Genomic DNA, 20,446 nt, shown 5'->3' with positions numbered 1-20,446 from the left:
ATTGTCTCACAGCATATATGTGGTTACAATAGCTATACACTTTCTTTAGGAGTGCAAAATATCCAGAATGAGGCATTCTAAAATGCCATTCACAATAATGAGCTCTTCCTCAGTAGAATGCTGTGACCATTAGTTACAGTAGTAGTTCTCTGCGCTGTGACAATAGAAAGCAAAACTAAATTGTACAATATTCCAAACACAACATAGAAATATTACTAAAATTACTAAAATAGTGCTGCATGCTTTTTCACTTGCTGTACTGCATAATACAAACTAAATTGTATCTGTCCAGTACAGATTCTCAGAGGATTATTTAGGACATTTTTCCCTTGTGTTATTTACATTTTCAACATATTTCCGCTTGAGAAACCATAATTACAACTTAAGACAGGTATGTGATACTACTAAGACTCTTAACATCATACCTTGGTTAAATCAATTAATTCCTACATGTGCTCATTTTGTAAAATTATAATAATGAGGATTCTCTAGGGATTTAGCTGAAGCTGCAGCCATGTCAAATTACATTGACAGTTCAGCTGCGTACAAAAAGGAAAGTGAATACTCAGTGAAGAGACAAGAATGACAGATCATCACAGGCCTTTCCAAATAATTACACTGTTATATTCATAATATTTTTTCTGGGTGTGGAATCCCAGGCCTGAACATTTAAATGACACCTTAGTTATTATTGATACATGTGTACAGGAAGGGTGTGGACAACCTAGCTACAGACAGCTATGACAAATGATGATCTACCTGAATTGTGGAAGCAACAGAGCATAAGTATGAACTGCACAAGGAGGATGTACCATAGGGAAAATGTATCAATTGCTGCACTCATAGCAAGTTAAATATTTATAAATATATGTACCCCTTCTAAAAAATAACCCCTTCCTAATGCTGTTGCTGCTTGTGGAAGTTGTTTTGTGAGTTTGCAGTAATTCCAGAAATGGGAAATATTTTTTGAGAGAACAAGATGTGTTTTGAGACAAATTTCTCTCCACTCTCCTGGTCAAGCAGTTAAAACAAAACATAGAATATCAGTATATCAGAGAGAGAAATGCACACACCACACACAACAAGCTTTCTTTCAAACAACTTTCATCGGGAAGGGACTATACTTGACCACAAGCCTAAATTTCAATGTGCTGTTAATGAAATTACCAACATTTTCCTTCCCTCCCACTCTCCAGATAAACATTTGCCGATCACCTGCAGATGCCAGCAAAACCATGAAAGTGTTAACAGAGAAGCTGAAGAAGACACAACAAAAACTAACATCTGTGACCCAATAGACATGAAGCCATCTGACAAAAATAGAAACAAGCACTTCTGCATATTAGAGACTGGAAAGGAGAACAATTCAGATGTTCTTGAAAGTAAAGAACATACTATATCAGTCACTAAAAAAGGACAACAAGAAAATGGTAGCCTTTCATTAGCCTTTTCTCCTCATCCAAATGCAGTCCAAGAAGTAGTTAGGATTAATGAATCAGGTGCCTCAACTGCAGGAACGATCACCCTGCAATGCTCAGACCATGTGGACACCCTTCACTCAAAGAGTGGACTACTTGCAGAAGTGAAATACGACTCCTACAATATAAAAGTGCAAGTGAAGAAAGAGTTGTTGTCTCATAGTGCAACAAACTATGAGGTTGGAAAATGGAAATGCTACAAGAACAGACGTTATCATAAAGGTCACTGTTGTAAGTGGCATAAGAGGCCAAGTCCACCAACTGATTTTTTGGGAAAATATGAGACACCCTTTAAATACACCATCCAAATCGATAGCAACCAAAATCCATCCATTAAAGTTAGTGTTGTAGGAAAGGAAACAAAGGTAAAATACATCAACAGGAAGCAGAAACTAATGGTTAGTGTAGAGCATGGTGATGAATCAAAGAAATGCAATCAAATCAGCAGCCCAAAATATGTCAATACACTTGCCAGTGACACAGGCTGTTCTGCAACAGAGGCAAATTGCCATTCAGATACTGAGCGAGATTTTAGTTTTCAAGAAAAGGAAGATTCTGTTACAAGTTACACATACCCAGACTGGCATGTACTTATCCCTCCACCAGCTGAATTCGCCAATTCTGAAGACAGCAGCTTTGATAATGTAACTGAGGTTTTGTCCTTACCAATAGCAAGTGATACAAATGTATCTGACACATTCTCAGCTGCCTTAAGTTATGGGGAAGGAAAAGATTTCCAAAGGGAGGTGTGTGCTAATGAAAAAGATTTCCCTGAAGACATTGTTTTTTCAGAGTTTTGTTATGCTGGGGAACCTCCTCCAGAAGGTTGCAATTTCACAGAAACATATTTTGATCAAAAATGTAGTGAGATAAATGATATCCTTCAAATAAGGAACAATAGCCTAATAGATACAAGGAGCATTATGTTAGTTTCATGCATGGAATCAAAAAATATAAGGAGAAATTCTTTCCCAACCACCTATATTGATATTCTGTCACCAGTTCACCCTAGGAGAGACTCGGGTTTTTACTCCATGCCATCTCTGTCCTTAAAAGTCCTGCCCAAGTCAGCCAAAGCCACAAATGTTTACAGCAGGAATGTCCATGCACCAAATAGCTGCACAGAACTTAGCACAAGCTTCACATCATTGTTCAGTAATCTTGGATGTCTTCAATCTTCATGCTGCTATGCCTTCACCTCATATGATCACAACATGACTGCATACCATGCTGAGCTGGAAAGAAACCTAGGCAGTGCTTTTTTTACAGATCACTATGTAGAATACATGGAAGAGTGTAGAGAAATGGACCAGATGGCAGTAGAGGATTTTCATTCCAATGTCAATTCCAATGAAGAACAAAAGGAAAAACTTCGATCACCTGAACTGTCAAGGAGCCTACATGCATGTGAGGAAGACTCTGAGTTTACAGAAGGAGGGACTGGTGGTGAGGCTCTAAACAATGATCGCCACAAAGATAAAAAATGCATAGAATTAGAGAATGAAGAACCATTCAGTCATGGTCCCTCACTTTCTAGAAACCCATTAAGTGATGATACCAACAATACTATCAGTTATGCTGATGAAACTAAAGAATGCCTCCAAGAAAAATATTTAGTCATGCATCCTAACACTGATCTAAAGCTTTGTACTACAGAGTCTGAGGTAGTAAGAAAGAAAAGGGTAGGTTCTGTGATAACTGTAATAACTGGAGAATTAGAACAAAAACTAATCATTCAAGGTGACAGCAAGACCATAACAGATTCATTTGACATTCCACTGAAAAAGGAGCCCATGTTGCCTTGTGCCATACGGGAGAAAACATTTTTATCATCATTATTGGATGCTGATGAACCAGGAATAGGAACTGAATTACAGAGTTTTACTGAAGTTCAGGAGATATCTGAAAACATTCATGAAGATCTCAGTTGCCAAGAAGATTCTGCTCAGGCTGCTGCTATATCTAGTGCTTCAGAGGATGAGGAGATTTTGGCTGATACCTTCTTCACAGAAGCACATTCCCCACTCTCTGGGGAATGGGACATAAAAACTCCAAGTCATGATTTTGGAGCACATCCAGCAGCTCATCCAGCACAAGAGTTACACAAACCCAGCTCTGAAAAATCTGAGGAACAAAATGAAGTAACTACAGATTTAAGTCAGAATCCAGACACAGTAATATCTCCACAAAATCAGAGCAACACAGGTTAGTAAACCTAGTTCCCTAAGATGTAATAATAGTTACTGATAATAGCGACATTTGTTTCCAGTAAACTTGGACAGAAGGATGTGTAGCCTACAGTCCACTACTATAGGTAAATGTAGGATTGCAATCCCATCCAGTGTGGGTGTGGGTGTGGGTGTGGGGTGTGTGTTAAGTACCATTAGTCATCTCCTACACTTGATCTTAGCCAAAAGACCATTAAGTCAATTCCAGTTCATGATGACCCCATGAAATAATTACTTCCTAAATGTCCTCTTATTAACAGCCTTACCCAGGTCTTGTTAACTGAACATCATGTCTTGCTTTATTCATTCCATCCATCTCATGTTGAGTTTTCCCTTTTCCTGCTGCCTTCAACCTCTCCTACTTTTTCAACTTTTCTCTTTTCTGCTGATTTCTGTCTTCACATAATGTGATGAAATCCCACTGTCACGTACAGTATTAATTGTAAATGAGAATTTTGCTTGTAGTATACATTGAATATATATATATTCTAACCAAATATGGTGATAATTTAGCTGCTACTTTAGAAGAGAAGAGTGTAGTGCTTCCCAATGAGAAAGGCACAAAAGACAGCAATGCTAGTACGAGCTCCCAACAAGAAGCAGCAGACCGCTGGGCCAGGCGAAGGAAACAGTTCAAAGACAGCAAACGGTGCAATTCAACTGGTGAGAACTCCATAGCCAGTATGATCACAGAAGGATCAAGTAAGTGCTCATTATTCCTTTGGTAACAGTAAGACAGAGGAGTATCCACAAATAATTATGACTACATTTATTGTATATTTAATATTAAGATTCCTGAAGCACCTTTCTCTTGACAAAGGGATCCAAGATGACTGATAAATAATCAGTAAAACCTAGGATTGCTTCCTCCCCACTTCTGGAAGTGAGTGGTTCTAGAGGTCTCACTTCCCTAGGCTGGATTCATTTGGAGCAGTGAGCACTGGAGACTTATGGTATTGTTGAAATATTTGCTGTATTCCCAGCTATACAAACATTGCACTAGCAAAGGTGGAGAAAAATTGAAAGTATAAAAAAGTTCATCAGATCAATTTTTTATTCAAGCAGGCTATTGTTTGTTCAAGAAGTCCCAGTCTTCATATGTAATCTGTTTAGGCATTCTGTCACTGGACAAACTAGGAGGGCATACAGTAAATATTATGAAACTAAGGAAACAATAGTGGTAGTCCTCAGAATTAATTATTTTACAGACAAGGTGGGAGAACTTTTTTAACAGTTTAATTTTTTTATTGAATAAGAAACATATTTTTAGAGTGCAATCCACGGGGGGGTGGGGGGTGGGAATGGAACTTTAGAAGCAGTGTAGGGTTGGCCTGACAAGTGCCCACTCTGCTGGCATAAAAGAAGAATATGCCAGTGGAGACGCTATTATTCTGGTAGCAGGGCACTGCGCAACTATGTGGCACCTGACCCTAGAAGTGGCCGCATGTGCCGATGCCCCTCCGCCACAGGAACCCATGCCAGTGTGGGTAGCCCGGGGGTATTTCCCAGGGCAGACCTCTCAATGCAGTTTTGGCCCAGGAACACCCACTTTTGAGGTGCAGACATATGCCACAAAAAGGGTGGTGTAAATCTTTCCCGGTGATGGGCTTTCCCGGGTGAGAAGTTTTTCCCCCTTTCCCCCAGCACTCACACCACCAATTGTTTCTTTGGAGGCAGTGCCACAGCTCTGGTCCCAGCCACCACTCTTCCCCTCCCTTTGCATCGTCCAGCCACCACACTTCCCACCCACCCCCCTTTGCATCTGTCTGCCTGGAGAGTATCCAATATAATAAATATCTGACAATTGAGAAACAGCAAGACTTTGGTTATATATAAGCAGATATGCTTATATTTTTTAAAAAAAAAATGGAAGGCATACCTTTTTCTAACCTTCCCCTACCAACAGCCTAGGCATGCATCTTTATATATTTGATGGACTTTTATATATTTAGACAGCACAACAAGTTGGAGTTTGTCTTCTTCAACTCATGCACTCTCCTCTCCTTCTTGCTTCTCCTCCTTTCACACAAAGGTCTGCAGTTGATCATTTCCTGGTTTAAGAAGTCCAGTTTATAGTAAAGTCCAAATGTGGCAGCTTTAACAAATTGTCACTTGTTTCTATCCCAAACTTCAATTCTGAATCACAGTTATTGGGAAAACAAATTCTAATTATAGAATAGTAAAGTTCTCACATTTGATGCCCAAAAAAATTGGAATTGGATTGAAAAAATTCTGAACTAGCTCCTAAATCTTAAACAAGGGGGCCCATGGTACTCGCTAACATCTTTCCGTGGCCTCATAAAGTGTTTTTAGAAATTGAGTGGAACTAGACGAGGACTTCTCCAGTTGGGCTTCTGGTTGGCACTAGATATCTGATTGGCTGGGCAGATTAAAATAACATTGTTTCACTGGCAGCTGCCACCACAGCTCTTCTTTCCCAGTGTATTTTTTAAAATTAACTGCCTTCTTCCCTTCATTTTGACTTCCTGTGTATGATTGGGTCTGCCTTCTGTGGCAGCCATTTTGTGGTTATGCCTACCACTTTGCACCAGAATTCCAAACTTGCCCACAGGATCCAAAAGTCTGGGAACCCTGTCCCAAAATAAGAAAAGAGGAAGGACGGAGTGCATGCCCACAATAAACCAAGTTTGTGCTTGTCACAAACAAACTTCAATTTGTTCATGATATCTAATTTTCCTACCATGACAAAGATTTTGTATATGGGTATCCATACAGTAATGTGCTTTTCAGTGCAGGAGTTAAATATTTCAGAATAATTTCATAGATGTTGAAATAGGCTATTCTCCATTTTCTATCTCCCTGTGTATGAATATATAATTCTCTAGTGTTTTTCCTCATGACCCCTGCTGATTGGATTAACCTTCAACATCCCTTGACTAAAAGTTGTTCCTCTGTCTCATTATTATTTCTGCTTCCCTTTCACTTGTTTAAAAATATTCCAAATATGCCATCTTGGAGTCTCAGGGGATAGTTTTCTACTTAAGATGCCTAATGAATTTACAGTGCTTGCTGATGAGTTTCCCAAGTGGGAATTTTAACATCTAGGGCACAGTATATGCTTCAGTTCACACATGATGCTGTCTTTGTCTCTTGGTTTGTCATTGTAGCTAAAGGAACATATGTAGTCAGTATAAGCTAGGGAAAATAACCGTAAATGCTAGAATTCATCATTATTTTTAGGTTCTCCACCACTGAGAAGGTTACATACAGGAAGTTTATTTTTATCCTTTTTAACAACATGCAAAATTGACAGTTGAATTCCAAATACAAACAGTATCTTGGTGCATTCACAAATAATAATAATATCCATAGTTATCAGCTACGCAAGAGCAAGCATGAAGCCTATTACATCTTCTGGATTGCCATTTTAAAATTAAATTTGTTGAATATCTATGCCACTGCAGCAAATTCCCTTAATGACTAGTTCATAAGTAGGTTTCTTGGAGAGGCTGCATATAAATGTTCTAAATAAAGAAATGAATGAATGAATTTTAAAAAAGAAGAATTAACTGGAACCACAAAACAATTTAAAAATGCCTCACTCTGTAATGATAACAAGTTGTAAGTGCAAAAAAAAAAAATCACACTTAAATCCATATTGTTTTATTCAGGCTTTATTTTGCTCTTGTTCACTTAAGTTGTCCGTACTTTTGGATGTAGATCATCTACATTCCCCTAGTCAGTACAGACTGCATCTCTTTGCATCCATCAACAGAAAGGGATTTTTTTGTGGATTATAACATTAGGAAGGGAGCACAAGATGCTACATGTACAAGAGTGTGAACCAAAAGGATGTACACTGAGCTTTCTTCACGGTAGGGCTACTGACCCCTCTACCCCAGCCATCAAAAACAAAGCTATCCTAAAATTGTATTTTGGAAGCATCACAAATAGTTGCTTCAGGAGCCAGGGGCATAGGCATAAGGGGTTACTTGGATTACAGCTAAAATAGCCATATTTATTGCATATATGTCCCTCCCACAGGAAATTTTGCATGTGCAAGTCCAATTGAAAGCTGCATCAAAAACCCCCCATAAGATATACCTTTCATATAGGAATAACAGCCAGGTGGGTGATGGGTCTGACAATTTTGCTTGACACAATCTGCATAGCCTGCTGATATCAACATATAATCAAGTACAGAGAAACCCCTCTGATACAGAAAAGTGTATTCATCAGAGTTATTGAATCTGTGCAAACCATTTAGCACAATCGTGTTGAAATGAATATAGAGTTTTAAAAGATTAATACCCTCCTTATTAATTACCTTATCTTTAGAACTTCTTGGCAGGGGGAAATACCATGATATAAAGATCTTCTTTTGCAGCATTGAAAATTTGTTTCATTACTTCTGATTCTGGCATTGAAGTGTCCTGCCAAAATGCTGTAAGTAGTTTCTGATGCCTGAGTCAAACTTTCAATATAATAATCAGCCCTGGGGACTTACCGAGGCACACCCATGTTGACGGCAGGAGGAGGAGTGAAGCGGTAGGGCAGCTCCTCTCAGATTAACCAATTGAAGCAGGGATAATGAGTCACATTGACAGGGGGGAAGGCGTCCACAGGTCGACTAGGGAGCCGGGCGTGCCTTTAAAAGACTGTGCCTGGTTAGCTCAGCCTCTTTCAAAGACCAATGAGTGAGAGGACCCATCCTCCCATCCTAAGTTCAAGGTTTGGTTAAATGTTACGAGCTTTGTTAATTTTTGTCGCAGCTTGGGCAGTTTGGGGCATAGGAGCACATCCTTATTGGGAAGGCAGTGCTTGCATGTCGGACCTTCCCGTGGTTGGGGGCCTCAATAAGAGGTCTGGGGGTAGTGGAGGGCTTGATGGTGCAGATCGTGGAGGCTCTGTTTCGAGCTCGCTACTCCTGGCAGGAAGGGATGTCACTAAATGGGTACACGCTCAAGTGGCACCTAAATTCTATTCCAACTAAGAACTGTGTCAGTGGTCAATGGAGCGTACATCCGCACATCTGCATGCAAAAGAAATTAGATGGAACCAATGCTGATTTCAGCCTGCACTATCAAGGGGGGGAGGGGAGATATACATTGATTAATATAACTTTATGTTGAGCCCAACTTAACAGCACAGCATGGGCAATATTGTTGCAAACTGGAAGATCTGTTGCGTGCAGATGTGTAGAGACTTGTTCCATTAATGAAACAACAATATATATTTGTTGGGAAAGAAGTTGGCCGCGGCCCAATTTATTTAACCATATAACAATAACCTTGAAGCTGGGCGAGCCTAACAGAGCACATCCTGGCCCCCAGGCAGCGAACCGCTGAACCTGGTTATAGGGCAGCCCCAGCTGACCCCTTAGGCCCTTCGGACAGAACCCCTGTCCGGCACATCCCCCAAGGGAACTGGAACAGAAAGTTAGTAGATGCCACATGGACACAAACCCAATTTGTGACACCCCTTCCTGTCGGGCAGTGAGCTCTCGGCGCGGCCCCAAGGCTTGCCCTCACGAGCTCTAGCACCACCTCGGACCTCATATGGAGGCCCCCGATGTGGGACGGTCCGGCATGCAAGCTACTGCCTTCCCAAATAGGATGTGCTCTTACGCCCAAAACCGCCCAGTGAACTGCGACAAAGTATAACAGTAAAACCCAATAACCATACTACCAGGGTGGGAAGGGAGGGCCTTCTCTGAAGCCGGCCTTGAAAGAGGCTGATCATTGCCGGCGCAGCCCTTTATAGGCTGCCAGGCCCTCGTCACGTGGCAGTTCCACGCCACATGACTGTCTCGGCCAGTCGGCAGGGAGGAGGCATTGCACTCCTTCCTCCCCCGCCGCAACGGCGTCGCCAGGCTGAAGCCTGGGACGCGATTTATGGTAGTTCCAAGATCCATGTCAATAAGAATAGCTAGTCCTGCCTGACATCTGCCCTTCATGTTCATTCTGTGAGCTGGGAGGCAAAGTATCTTTGGATATAAATAGGAGTAGACAACCAGGTCTCTTGTAAGAAAATAATATTAGAAAATTTAAGAGAATTAATAAAATCGGGGTTTGCAACAATTTTGCTATTCTGTAGTATGGCTTTGCTTTTAGTCTATTGACAAGGCAGCAGCCCAGCGCAGTAGATGGCAGGCAGGCAACAAGTGTGCATGCCTGACTATATTCCATAGGCAGATCTACAAGCCCATGTTCTGCAGAGACCCAACAAGCCCTACTATTGACTATTCTTATAGCACATGCCACATGTTTGAGTCTCGATAAGAAAAGCAGACTTTAAATATAGGAAATTAATAAATAGAAAAGTCATGGTAGCTGAACTTTGAGGCTTGGTTCAGTGACTTGAGTTGTACAGGACCATCACTGTATACGTATTTAATGTGGGTTGCCTGTTTTTTTCTGCTTGAATGCACCACCCTCTGGATGAGGTATACCATTTGGATAACATAGACTGATAGGTAGAAAAGAGATGAGGGTTTTAGTTCCTTTTAACTCTGTGGTTGTATTCTAACCAGCACACATTTTTCTTCCTTATAATAAAATGTAAGCTTTTCCATGAGCAAATGAGACTGCAGTGTGAACTGTATAACAGTCAGTATAAGGTCAGAGGGGAAAATGCAGGTTTTGAAACACTTGATGACTGTTTGCAAGAAATACTTAGAAAGGTAAGCTCTCGCCTGTACGTGGAGCTTTGGCATGCTCTGTGTCTTTCTGCTTTGAAGTGCTATACCATGCAGTTTGGTGTGCCTTATGTAACAATACATTGATGAGTGCTGAATGAGTGACTGAATTAACTATGAATCACTCATCCATATGATCAAATCTGTTTCTGGGAAACTCCCTCTCTGTTGTTACATAGTGGAACCATAAACAATAATCAGTAGGTTTTAAAGGCTGTGGATTTTGACAAAGAATAGATTTATGACACATGGACTATCAGTGGCCAAAGGAAGAACATAAAGGTAAGGTGGGGTGGGCTTTTGTGTGAGCATTAGTTCTTGCATTTTGTTATTCCAGAATCCAATTTAGGATTAAGTTACTCCACTGCAGGGAGAGGAGAAAATCTGACTGTAAAAAGTGAGCCGCAAATATATCATTCCTGTTTGTTACTGTTAATAAAAATATCTTACAATGGGAGGTCTTAAATGTGTGTTTTAGATATGTCTTTTATGTATAACATTTTATATTAACCACAAAATGTAACATTTTATATTAACCACAAAATGTACTTTTGGATCTAAATTTGGAAGCTAAAATGTAAGTTGTTAAATATAGAACGAGTATAAATATAAAAGTTTTAAGTGTGATGTATTGATCTTTACCTGCATTGAAGAGTCAAGATTAATATGAATGCTCAAACCTTTCAGGCATCACTTGAGTGATATTGCTTATTTTAGATTCACTTTTTCCTTCCCACACACACACACTCACTTGCCAGTTTCTATTCTTGACATTAACAAGCATCTCAGTACTGGCTTATAATGCCAAGTTTTCAGAAGCCTCATATACTTTCCCAAGCAATAAGAATGTACCCAGAATGCTTCTTTTAAGAGGTCAAAGATGGAATAAAAAAAGGTCTCACAAAATCAGCGGAGTGACACAAGACTGAACAGACTTGAAAGTGTGTCTAAAGGAAACTTTTATGATTTTATGTAGACACAAAGCATCTGTCATGAATTCAGAGCCCCCCTCTTTCCAAAAAAGCAAAATAAATTTAGGGTGACACTTAAAAAAGTGGACTTTTCTATGTGTTTAACTTGAATGTAACTACCTTAGCTAAAACAGGCCCGCACAGCCATGGATACATGGTAACCTGTTGGCAACAGGATAATCTTCCCACTTCTGCTGCCTGGCTGGGACTGCAAAAGCAGATGGGTTGTTTTTCACTTGTGAGGCCAAAATACATTACTGATGAACTGCATTTTGTGCTGGCATTTGGTTGAAAAAGTTGTCCCTTTCTAGTTTCTATCCACAGTTCATGTTTGCACACAAAGACAAAAGGCTTGGTTCAATCATAACGCAAAACCATAATTCAATTATAATCTATCCATCATTCACTGACAATCTGTATCCACACCATTACATTAATTGTGGTTATTTAGGGTACCTCAAGCTAGGATCAGAAGTCAGTTTACTAGTGCCAGCCTTCTCCCTGAGCTCACTTCTGATTTTGCCTAGCAACAAACTCCTCTTGCCTTTATTCTTTTTCAGACACATTAATTTTCCACACTCCTGCCCTGTATCAATATGTGAAAAAAGCAACATAAGTAGAACTGTGACCAACTTGACTGACTTTGTTCCAGCAACAAAATAGTTCACACAAGCAATACATTGACATGAATTTCACAAAAGCAATGCATATAAATTCTTGCAACTAAATGAATTGGAATTGGGGGGGTGCCGTGGGGAAAGGGGAGGGGATTTTTCCGCCCCCCCCCCACATGACTAGAAATGGTGTGCCCGGTGCATCATGCACCCCCCACCCCCACCCCCTGGTGGCTTTGCCACTGTACCTCTGTATCCTAATCATTTCTTATCTCAAGAAAAGCACATAAAGATAAAAAATATTTTCACGCCATTAATAGTTTTTAAAGAAGTAACCATCAGTTCTATTTTGTTTTCTCTTTGCCAAGTTCTCTTTCATCCTCAAACTTTTGCTGGATCTTCTTTAACTTTCTCACTACTTTGCATTGTTTCCATCTGGAATAGAGACCAATTCCATTTCTTTTCCAGTAAACTCTGAAGATGGCCGTTCAGTGGATCTAAGTCTGGGGGCAGAAAGTGAAGACAAAGGATTCTACACAGAGATCTTCCACTCAGCTTCTTGGGTGTTCCGAGGGGATGATGCCAGTCCAGAAAGCAGTCCCAAGTGTCTTAGCAAAAGGCCCAGGCCAGTAGCAGGTAAACATCTGTACCTTTTTTAATGTGGTTCAGTGGTCAATACCAGAAGTATCAGCAGAGTGCAAACACTATTAACTTTAGTTGGAAGGATCATCACAGATTATTTGTGATATGCCAACTTCAGTAGAGATGTCCAGGTTGACAGCAGGTAATCTCTTTTTTATTGTTCATGATAGCTGACATGAACAACATCACTCTTGAAAAGAACTTAGGGCAAATTAAAGTTACTTTTGGTTTTTCAATGGTATGAAAAATGATAGACAGTTTGCATTATTATTATTCCAAGGGATACAAAGTAACCAGTATTCGAGAAGCATCAAAAATACTAAAAAAGTATCAATATAATTCAAAAATTGTGAAAGATAATGGAAGTGGAGTTCTGTGCAGAGCTTCAAGTCTGGGCTAAGTCAAGCTTGCAGCTCTAGATCCACTTTTCAGCTCCCTTTAAATTACTGGTTTATTTTTCAGAGGGACTCCCCCACCCCCAAAACATACCAATAAGGTATTTGGGGGAGGTGTTGATTTTTGGGTTGGCGGGGTTTTTTTTGTTCAGCTATGCCACTGGAAACTCCTAACAGACATTTTGCTTAAAATAGAGAAATATGAACTTATGACTTATGAATCTGAGGTCTAGGAGAATAAGAAAATGGATGTACCAGTGAAAAGTGTTAATTCTATTTAATTAATGATGATAATTAAGAATTAATTGAATTATAATTTCATGTTAGTAACGAAAGACAAAGTGGTAATTTTTTTATTGTGTAGAAGAAATTGGGAGTCCTCCCTTTTCTTTTCCTTTCAATGTATAGTTTTTGGTACATTTTTAGTTGTTGCTTATTTGTCTTTTTTTAAGTTCTAACAATTATTATATTAAAAGGAGAATAAAGCGAGTTGTGTTCTTGTATACCACCCCTCACTCCCCCCCTTCCCATGCATGCCACCCCTCCTTCCCCTCTCCCTCCCTCCACTAGGGTGGGTGGGCCAGATCCAGATGCCGGGCCCCCTCCCCTTCCCTCCCCTCCCTTGCATGCCATCCTGCGATAATATTTTGATATTTGATAAAATGATATTTGATAAAATGATAATATTTTGCTAATGGCTCCAGAATATCTTTGGAATTTGATACAATTGGCCTACTCGAAAATGGTCTTCATGGTTTGTGAATTTGAGGGAACATAGTATTAAAAGTCTTCATAATCGCCAATTTGCATTGTTATTACTCCATCTTTTTAAAAATTCCTTTTAAAAATGAAACAATACAGTGCATGCAGACCAAGAATGACCAAGAAGCTAAAAATGAGCTTTATAAACATTGGAATTTATAGGCCTCTAACTAATAAATACAGCTAAGTCTATTATGAGATTTTCATCAACTGGCATTCTTCCTCAGGTCTGTGAGTATATGTTGTATTTAAATTTCAACATTATCATTTGAAGTTACTATCTATAGCTATTACACAGCTGCAGCAAGAGCTGCTTCTTACAGTTGGAAGTCTGGTATTGTAAAAAATAACTTCTTGAAAATTGAAAAGTCTGACTGAGTCTTTTCAGTTTTGTAAAAAGTGTATAAAATTGTGCATTTTCTCTTTGTCTAGTCCGTGAACGAACAGTAAGGATTGCTAAAGGAACAGGTGATTACCCCTGGGGATTCCGAATCCAATTCTCAAAGCCTATCCTGGTAACTGAAGTGGACACTAGTAAGTGAGATCCTCAAAGATTATTTTCTATATGAAAAGATCCAAAGTAAATGTTAATGTGTATTTTAAAAAGCCAACAGCACCCCTCAATTAAAAAGCCAACAGCACCCCTCAATTAATGAAGAGAAAAGTGCCTTCGGGCAAAAGAGAGCTAGTAGTTCAAGAAGTTTCCTGTGTTGTTCTTATTAGTCTTTATTTTCTCAGTGCTGAATAAAATCACTTTCCTTATTATACTTGATTCTTGTATTTGTAAAAATGGCATAGACCAGAATATTTAAAATAACAGCCAGATACACTTACAAATGCAGTGTTGGTTTACTGATAAATGATCTTCCCAGAGTGACTTTCATTAAACAGACTAAAAGGGCCGTGCAGTGTTCCAAACAATTCTCCTGGTTTTTATGCTAAGCTTTGCTAAAGAAAGGTGATGTTGACATAAATGTCAATAATCCACACAACAGAAGCAACTGTTTGGTAATTAGAAAATGGTGCAACTTTTTCTTCATCTATTCTTGAATGAGATCACTATCCCATGTCTCACCCAATTGGTATTATCTAAGGCAGCTTTCAATTGGATGATGCACTGTCAAAGCACTACAGAGATTGTTCGCAACAATTTTTTTCTATTTCATACGAGAGAATTCAGTTGTGAATAACTGCCATAGTGCATCAAAAGTGCATTATTCAACTATGTATAAAAGCAGCCTAAATGGGACTCTATAGGAGTCTAAAACAGCTGCCGGATCATGCACTATCTTATAGAATCTATTGCATAAATTGCCAGCAGGATTTGGGGCCCAGTAGGCTAAACGTATACAAACAAAACCCCTTCTTTTTAGGCATATCCATGAATACTACGTGGAGATAACATTTTGTTAGAAAAAAACAATCTCTGTTCTGTGGCAACTGTAGTTCTTTTACCCCTTATTTGCCTTGACAAACTGGGCTATAACCTTTTCAACATATAAGAACAAAGGAGATGTGTGGATAAAGACGCCTGTGAATCACCACGAAGCGTGATTGCTGCTCGGGGTGGGGAGAAGCGAGACTAGCTGATGCCGTCCACTAAGGGCGAAGGGGAACCTTGCTAGAAAGGGCTAGTGTCACCAGAAGAAAGGAGGGGCGAGCCTTAAAGGGGACCAACCTTCTTTGTCCGGGCCATGTGATCGCCGACTGACAATTTGCCCACCCACCTCTCCCCAATTTCCTATGTTAATGCATGCATATTTTGTCATAGCCCAGTACTTGGCGGTTTGGCGCATAGGTATGGCTCTGGAAGCGCAAGGGGAAGGGAGCTAGGGAGCTACGCCTTCCCCTGGGGAATGGCAACAGCGGCAAGAGACGACCGCCCCTGCCAAACAGGGCCAAAGGGGAACATCTCTGGCCAGGAGCGTCCGCCCGGCAGAGCCCCACAGTAGAACGAAGCTTGGGACAGGGCACCCGCCCTGCTGAGCTGTAGCACGTTCCCCGTATGACCAGATCCAGATCCATGCTTAGCCTCACGCTTCTGCTCAATAAAATGGCTATGGCCAATTTATTACCCCAGCAATGGAGTAGTGTGTATTATTGACAAAGGACCTCGCACAAAAGAGATCCACCCTCTCTTCCTGGACTGCCTTTCTGCTCAAATGCTCCGCTGAGTCCTTGTGCCTTCCTTCTGCCCTTTCCGATTCTCTCGCAGCATTTTAAAATGTTATTTCAATGCACTTTCGTCTAAACCATTTATTCTGCACTGTTAAAATTAGCACTTTGATAAAATATCATTTATATTGCCCTGGATGGCTGTTAGCAAGACTTGACTTTTTGTAAAGTTGTGCCTGCCACTTTCTTTCCTGCGGCAGGAACAGGAAATTGGGCTTTCAGGGCAAAAGTAGCCATACATAGGGTTGAATGTAGTCTGAATCTCACACTGTAGCATTCCCAGCTCAGAAGTCTGAGTGGAATTTGACTAAAGTAGGCTCCACCTCCAAGAATGCCCCAGCCCATCCTCCGCTGAGCTGGCATCCACTCAGATGCCAGCATAGCTCCACAGTAGTGCCCACTTCTGCTTTTGGCTGCCACGGAGCTGTGGAGCACCCAGACATTACTGTCTTTGCCTCCTCACTGGTGTGGATGCCCCTTGTGCTGCTGGAAGGGACACACACACACACACACACACACACACACACACACACACACCCCATCTGGATTCGGCCATAACATACCTAAATGGAACATTTTCAGCTTTCCTAAGTTCTCTCTTGTTCCTTTCCTACATTTACACAAAATTTTCTGAGAACGTACATGCAATTTTCAACTGCCGATCAATAACCCAAAGCATTTGCATTTCTAGGTCAGACATGCATTTATAGGCTACCAGCAATTGCTTCTTCTTTATTCTAAAAGAATTATATTCAGAGTTGCCATATTTCTATGCACACGTATAAGGATGATGGCATGGCAATGAGAGAAGAAATGGCTAGATTTAGTCTCTAGGTGCACTACTTCAGTCCTATGGAGGATTTTCATTGTTTTAGTGATCTATCCTGCATTTCTAATCTCTAAACTGTCCTCCCATTCATTCCTGCATTCACTGTGAATGCCTTGTCCTTATCTTTGAATCTCCATAACCTTGTTCTATTTTATTTCCTGATACATCCTTGCTTGGGCATTCTTGGAGGTGGAGCCTACTTTAGTCAAATTCCACTCAGACTTCTGAGCTGGGAATGCTACAGTGTGAGATTCGGGCTAACTCCATTCAACCCTATGTATGGCTACTTTTGCCCAATTTCCTGTTTTACAACTCTACCCGCCCTCACCCAGCTGTCCAAAAGTCTTCAGCTCTTTTAAATGACTCTTTTTCTTCCTGGGGAATCTAGCAAGGCTGGAACATCCTGGTCTTTGAACATATCCAGAATGTTCCTGGTAGGCTGCTGCTCAGAATGGCTGATGTCAGCCAAGCATCAGTGGATCTGGTCAACACTGCAGAGGCCATTCATCTCAAACCCAGTCAATGGCAGTAGCAACAAATATAGTCACTTCCTGTTACACTGCTACTATCTGGGTCTGAGAGTGGCCCTACAGTACTACTAGCACTGCAGGGGCTGCTCAGCTCATTCCTATGTTGCTTTAACCTCGCAGTCTTACCCTGTGGCAAGCCCAATATAGAACGACAAGACTTCACACACACAGCCGAGTTTCCTGTTTGATTGGGGACCTCTGTTTTGCATAGTTAAAGCAATAAAAGCATAACAGATCTCCAGGCACATGAATGGAACACATGGTTGTCTGCATTTGGCTGAGAATTGGCTTTCAGGTGGGAGTGAGCTGCTGGAGGCTCCATGGCTGAGTCCTGGGAAATGTTGCAAGGGCTACGTTTGCCTGGGAATCCCAAATATTTCCTACAAAAAGTGAAAACTGGTAAAGAAGGGATTCAGGAATAATTTCCTTGACACGATTTTAAACACTATTTAATTACCCTGATAGTATAACTCTGTTCAAAGGCGAGTACTGTGCATTAGATTCTTCCAAGTACTTAATACTAGGTAATATTTTAGGGCTGTCATAATCTACTATCTGCCTTACCTCTATGCTGCAGTACTAATAGGATCATGAAGCCATTATCTGTCAACCACATCTACAATCCTAAGTTGCATTATGGGGATATTAATGCTAGCTACTATATCTAACCTGCAAAAGAGGGTTAGTAGCTATGATTCCATGTGTTTTTATGAGCTCAAAAATTTAAAAATTCACCTTTGCTCATGTGAAATTAGCACAAAAGATCACTGATGCCACCTTTATCTCTGCCTTCTTTCGGTTGGGACGTTGGAGTCCCACATTTTCTATGTACACCCATAAACAGCTCTCACTTCGTACTCTGCAGACAAGAACAATATGGTGTTAAAAATAATTAAGAAGTCTCTCCCCCAGAAAGTGATTGGCAGGGACTGAGTCTGCTGCAGAATCTCTCTGTTAAGATAGGCCTATGTTGCCTTTTGTGGGTGATATTACCAAAAACATTCTAAAATAAGAACCAATCTTCTATTCTGCTGCAGACAGTGCTGCTGAGGAAGCTGGCCTTCAGATTGGAGATATTGTGATGGTTGTCAATGGCACAGATGTTACCAGCATGCCACATTCAGAAGCGGCAGATCTAGCAAGAAAAGGTAATAATGCTCCAGCAATAATCTAGTGCTATCTCTTCCCCGTATTTCAAGACATAAATAACTTTCAAATTTTGCTAATGATGAGCCACTAAATATGAGGGGGAGGAGGATTATCTACTGATTCTTATAACAGTGGGTAAAATCTTAGCTGGATCTCCTTCCATTTCTATTCCAAGGTCTCTACCAACCCCAAATCCTAAACAGTCTACATCCATTTAGTCAAATGGCAATGCACAGGAAATTGTCATAATTAGAGGGTAGCCATGTTGGTCAGTAGTAGAAGAGCTAGATTCACGTCAAGCCATTCCAGGTATCTGATGAAGAGAGCTTTGAGTCTCAGTAGCTTGTACCCCCAAAAAATTTGTTGATCTCTAAGGTGCTACTGAAGTCCAATCTAACTCTGTCATAATTAGTGTGGCTATATAGATAGCTGCTCGTGAGCCACTACACAGGTTGGTTGAAGCAGTGATGAGAATATGCTACTGAACACACAAAGGCAGCAGTTGTACCCATGAAAAGCTGTGCTGTCTGTAAGATATACTGTGGTCTTCAAAATGAAAATGTTTCCTTTAAATCAAGAGAATAATGTATCTAAGATAAGTGTCTTAACAGCAGAAACTCAGCCTATAGTTCATTAGTATGTTTTATTCTTTCTGTAATGGTGAGAGAGGGAGCAAATCACAGAGATCTCAGAAAACCTATTGGACTTTCTACTCATAGAGAATGTGGAAGTGTGACAGATGCAATATTTTTTATCTTTAGAGAGTGCTTGTGAATTTTATCGCACCTCTACGTTGGGAAGCTGACTTTGATAGTAAGGGCAAGTTACTTTGGACGTGCAGAGACTGATAGAGCAATAAGGTGACGGTGATCCAAGAGGAAAGTCAGGGTTAGATAAAAGACCCTTATTTTCTCTCTGTGCCAGCTACTAATACTGTTATCTTCTCATACTATCACTTAAATCTGGGTCAAAATGTCAGGTGGAAAGGGCACATTTAGCAATATTGCTTTTGGAGCCCATGCCTCAAAGACAGATGAGTCCTGACAGTCGCTTCCAAGACATCAATCTACTATTTATGTCTAGCGTTTTCTCAGGAGGAAAATTCATAGCTGGCTCAGTAAACACATTAGCCCTCCCCATGCTATGGGAGACCAGCATCTATCCAGGTGATGCAGTAGACATATTGTTTGATAGTATAGCGAGAACAAAATGTCATCTATATTAATTTTGAGAATGTTTTCTTGGAAATATATACTTTTCTGTATGCTAATTAAATATGCAGGGCACTGAACTTCTCTGTGATATGGTTTTGACAAAGATTAAGAAAATAAATAAAATAAAAATAAAAATGGCTTCATGAGAAATTATCAAATTTGTATACGGAAAGGTACAATTGATGCTTTTACTCTCAAGAGAATGGCAAAAAATCACACCATATCTATTTACTTAAGAGGTTTATTTACTAAACATTCCTGTGATGAGAGACAGATAAAAATGTCTTTTGGGTTTAATATGAATATTAAGATTCTTATTAAAATAACACTTTCTGAATGACAAAACAATGCTCTACAGTTATTTTGAAAGTTCTCTCTAGAAGGACATTTTAAAAAAAAGATCTACTTGGGACAGACTGTGACATGAAGGTATGTAATGCATCAACTTTTCCAGGGATAGGTTACCAAAAAATCTGCAGAAAGACTATTTAAAGAGCAGTCTGGAAACTGATTTTGGACATATCTTTTATGTTTGTGTTACTTTGTATCCATATGAAAAATATCTTACTGACATTCACATTAGGCTTCAATATGTGGAGCTACATTTAAGAGGTGTTCAAAAATTGTGGCTAGCTGACAACTCAGGTGCCATATTTTGAAAGGGAAAATCACTTTGAGCATACATTGCTGATTTTGCAATAACTGCAAAGGCTCACTAATTCCGAGTGCTAGTTTTATCATTGAAATGCTTAAATTGTCTGGATCCAGGATATTTAAAGGGCTGACTTCTCCTGCTTAAAT

The 20,446-nt window shown here is 40.1% G+C and overlaps 1 protein-coding gene and 1 long non-coding RNA gene across 4 annotated transcripts in view; one reads left to right on the top strand and one right to left on the bottom strand.

The window, feature by feature from the left end:
* Nucleotides 1-20,446, bottom strand: part of LOC125436539 — an 88,698-nt gene that overhangs the window by 15,074 nt on the left and 53,178 nt on the right. The gene's annotated exons all lie outside the window — the stretch shown is intronic.
* The window catches only part of LOC125436538, a 64,565-nt gene that overhangs the window by 12,127 nt on the left and 31,992 nt on the right, over nucleotides 1-20,446 (top strand). The window contains exons 2-6 of one of the 3 annotated variants that reach the window (XM_048503625.1): nucleotides 1,197-3,683; nucleotides 4,232-4,408; nucleotides 12,418-12,585; nucleotides 14,181-14,282; nucleotides 18,320-18,430. In XM_048503625.1, the coding sequence (XP_048359582.1) occupies nucleotides 1,301-3,683; nucleotides 4,232-4,408; nucleotides 12,418-12,585; nucleotides 14,181-14,282; nucleotides 18,320-18,430 (2,941 nt within the window). In that variant the 5' untranslated portion in view covers nucleotides 1,197-1,300. Of the gene's footprint in view, nucleotides 1-1,196; nucleotides 3,684-4,219; nucleotides 4,409-12,417; nucleotides 12,586-14,180; nucleotides 14,283-18,319; nucleotides 18,431-20,446 lie in introns of all 3 variants that reach the window. The other 2 variants (XM_048503624.1, XM_048503626.1) reach the window with 2 other exon arrangements.

The sequence above is a fragment of the Sphaerodactylus townsendi genome, linkage group LG07 (assembly GCF_021028975.2).
Source record: "Sphaerodactylus townsendi isolate TG3544 linkage group LG07, MPM_Stown_v2.3, whole genome shotgun sequence".
Taxonomy (NCBI): Eukaryota; Metazoa; Chordata; class Lepidosauria; order Squamata; family Sphaerodactylidae; genus Sphaerodactylus; species Sphaerodactylus townsendi.
Note: the sequence above shows the minus strand (reverse complement) of the source record. Positions and strands in the feature narration are given on the sequence as shown.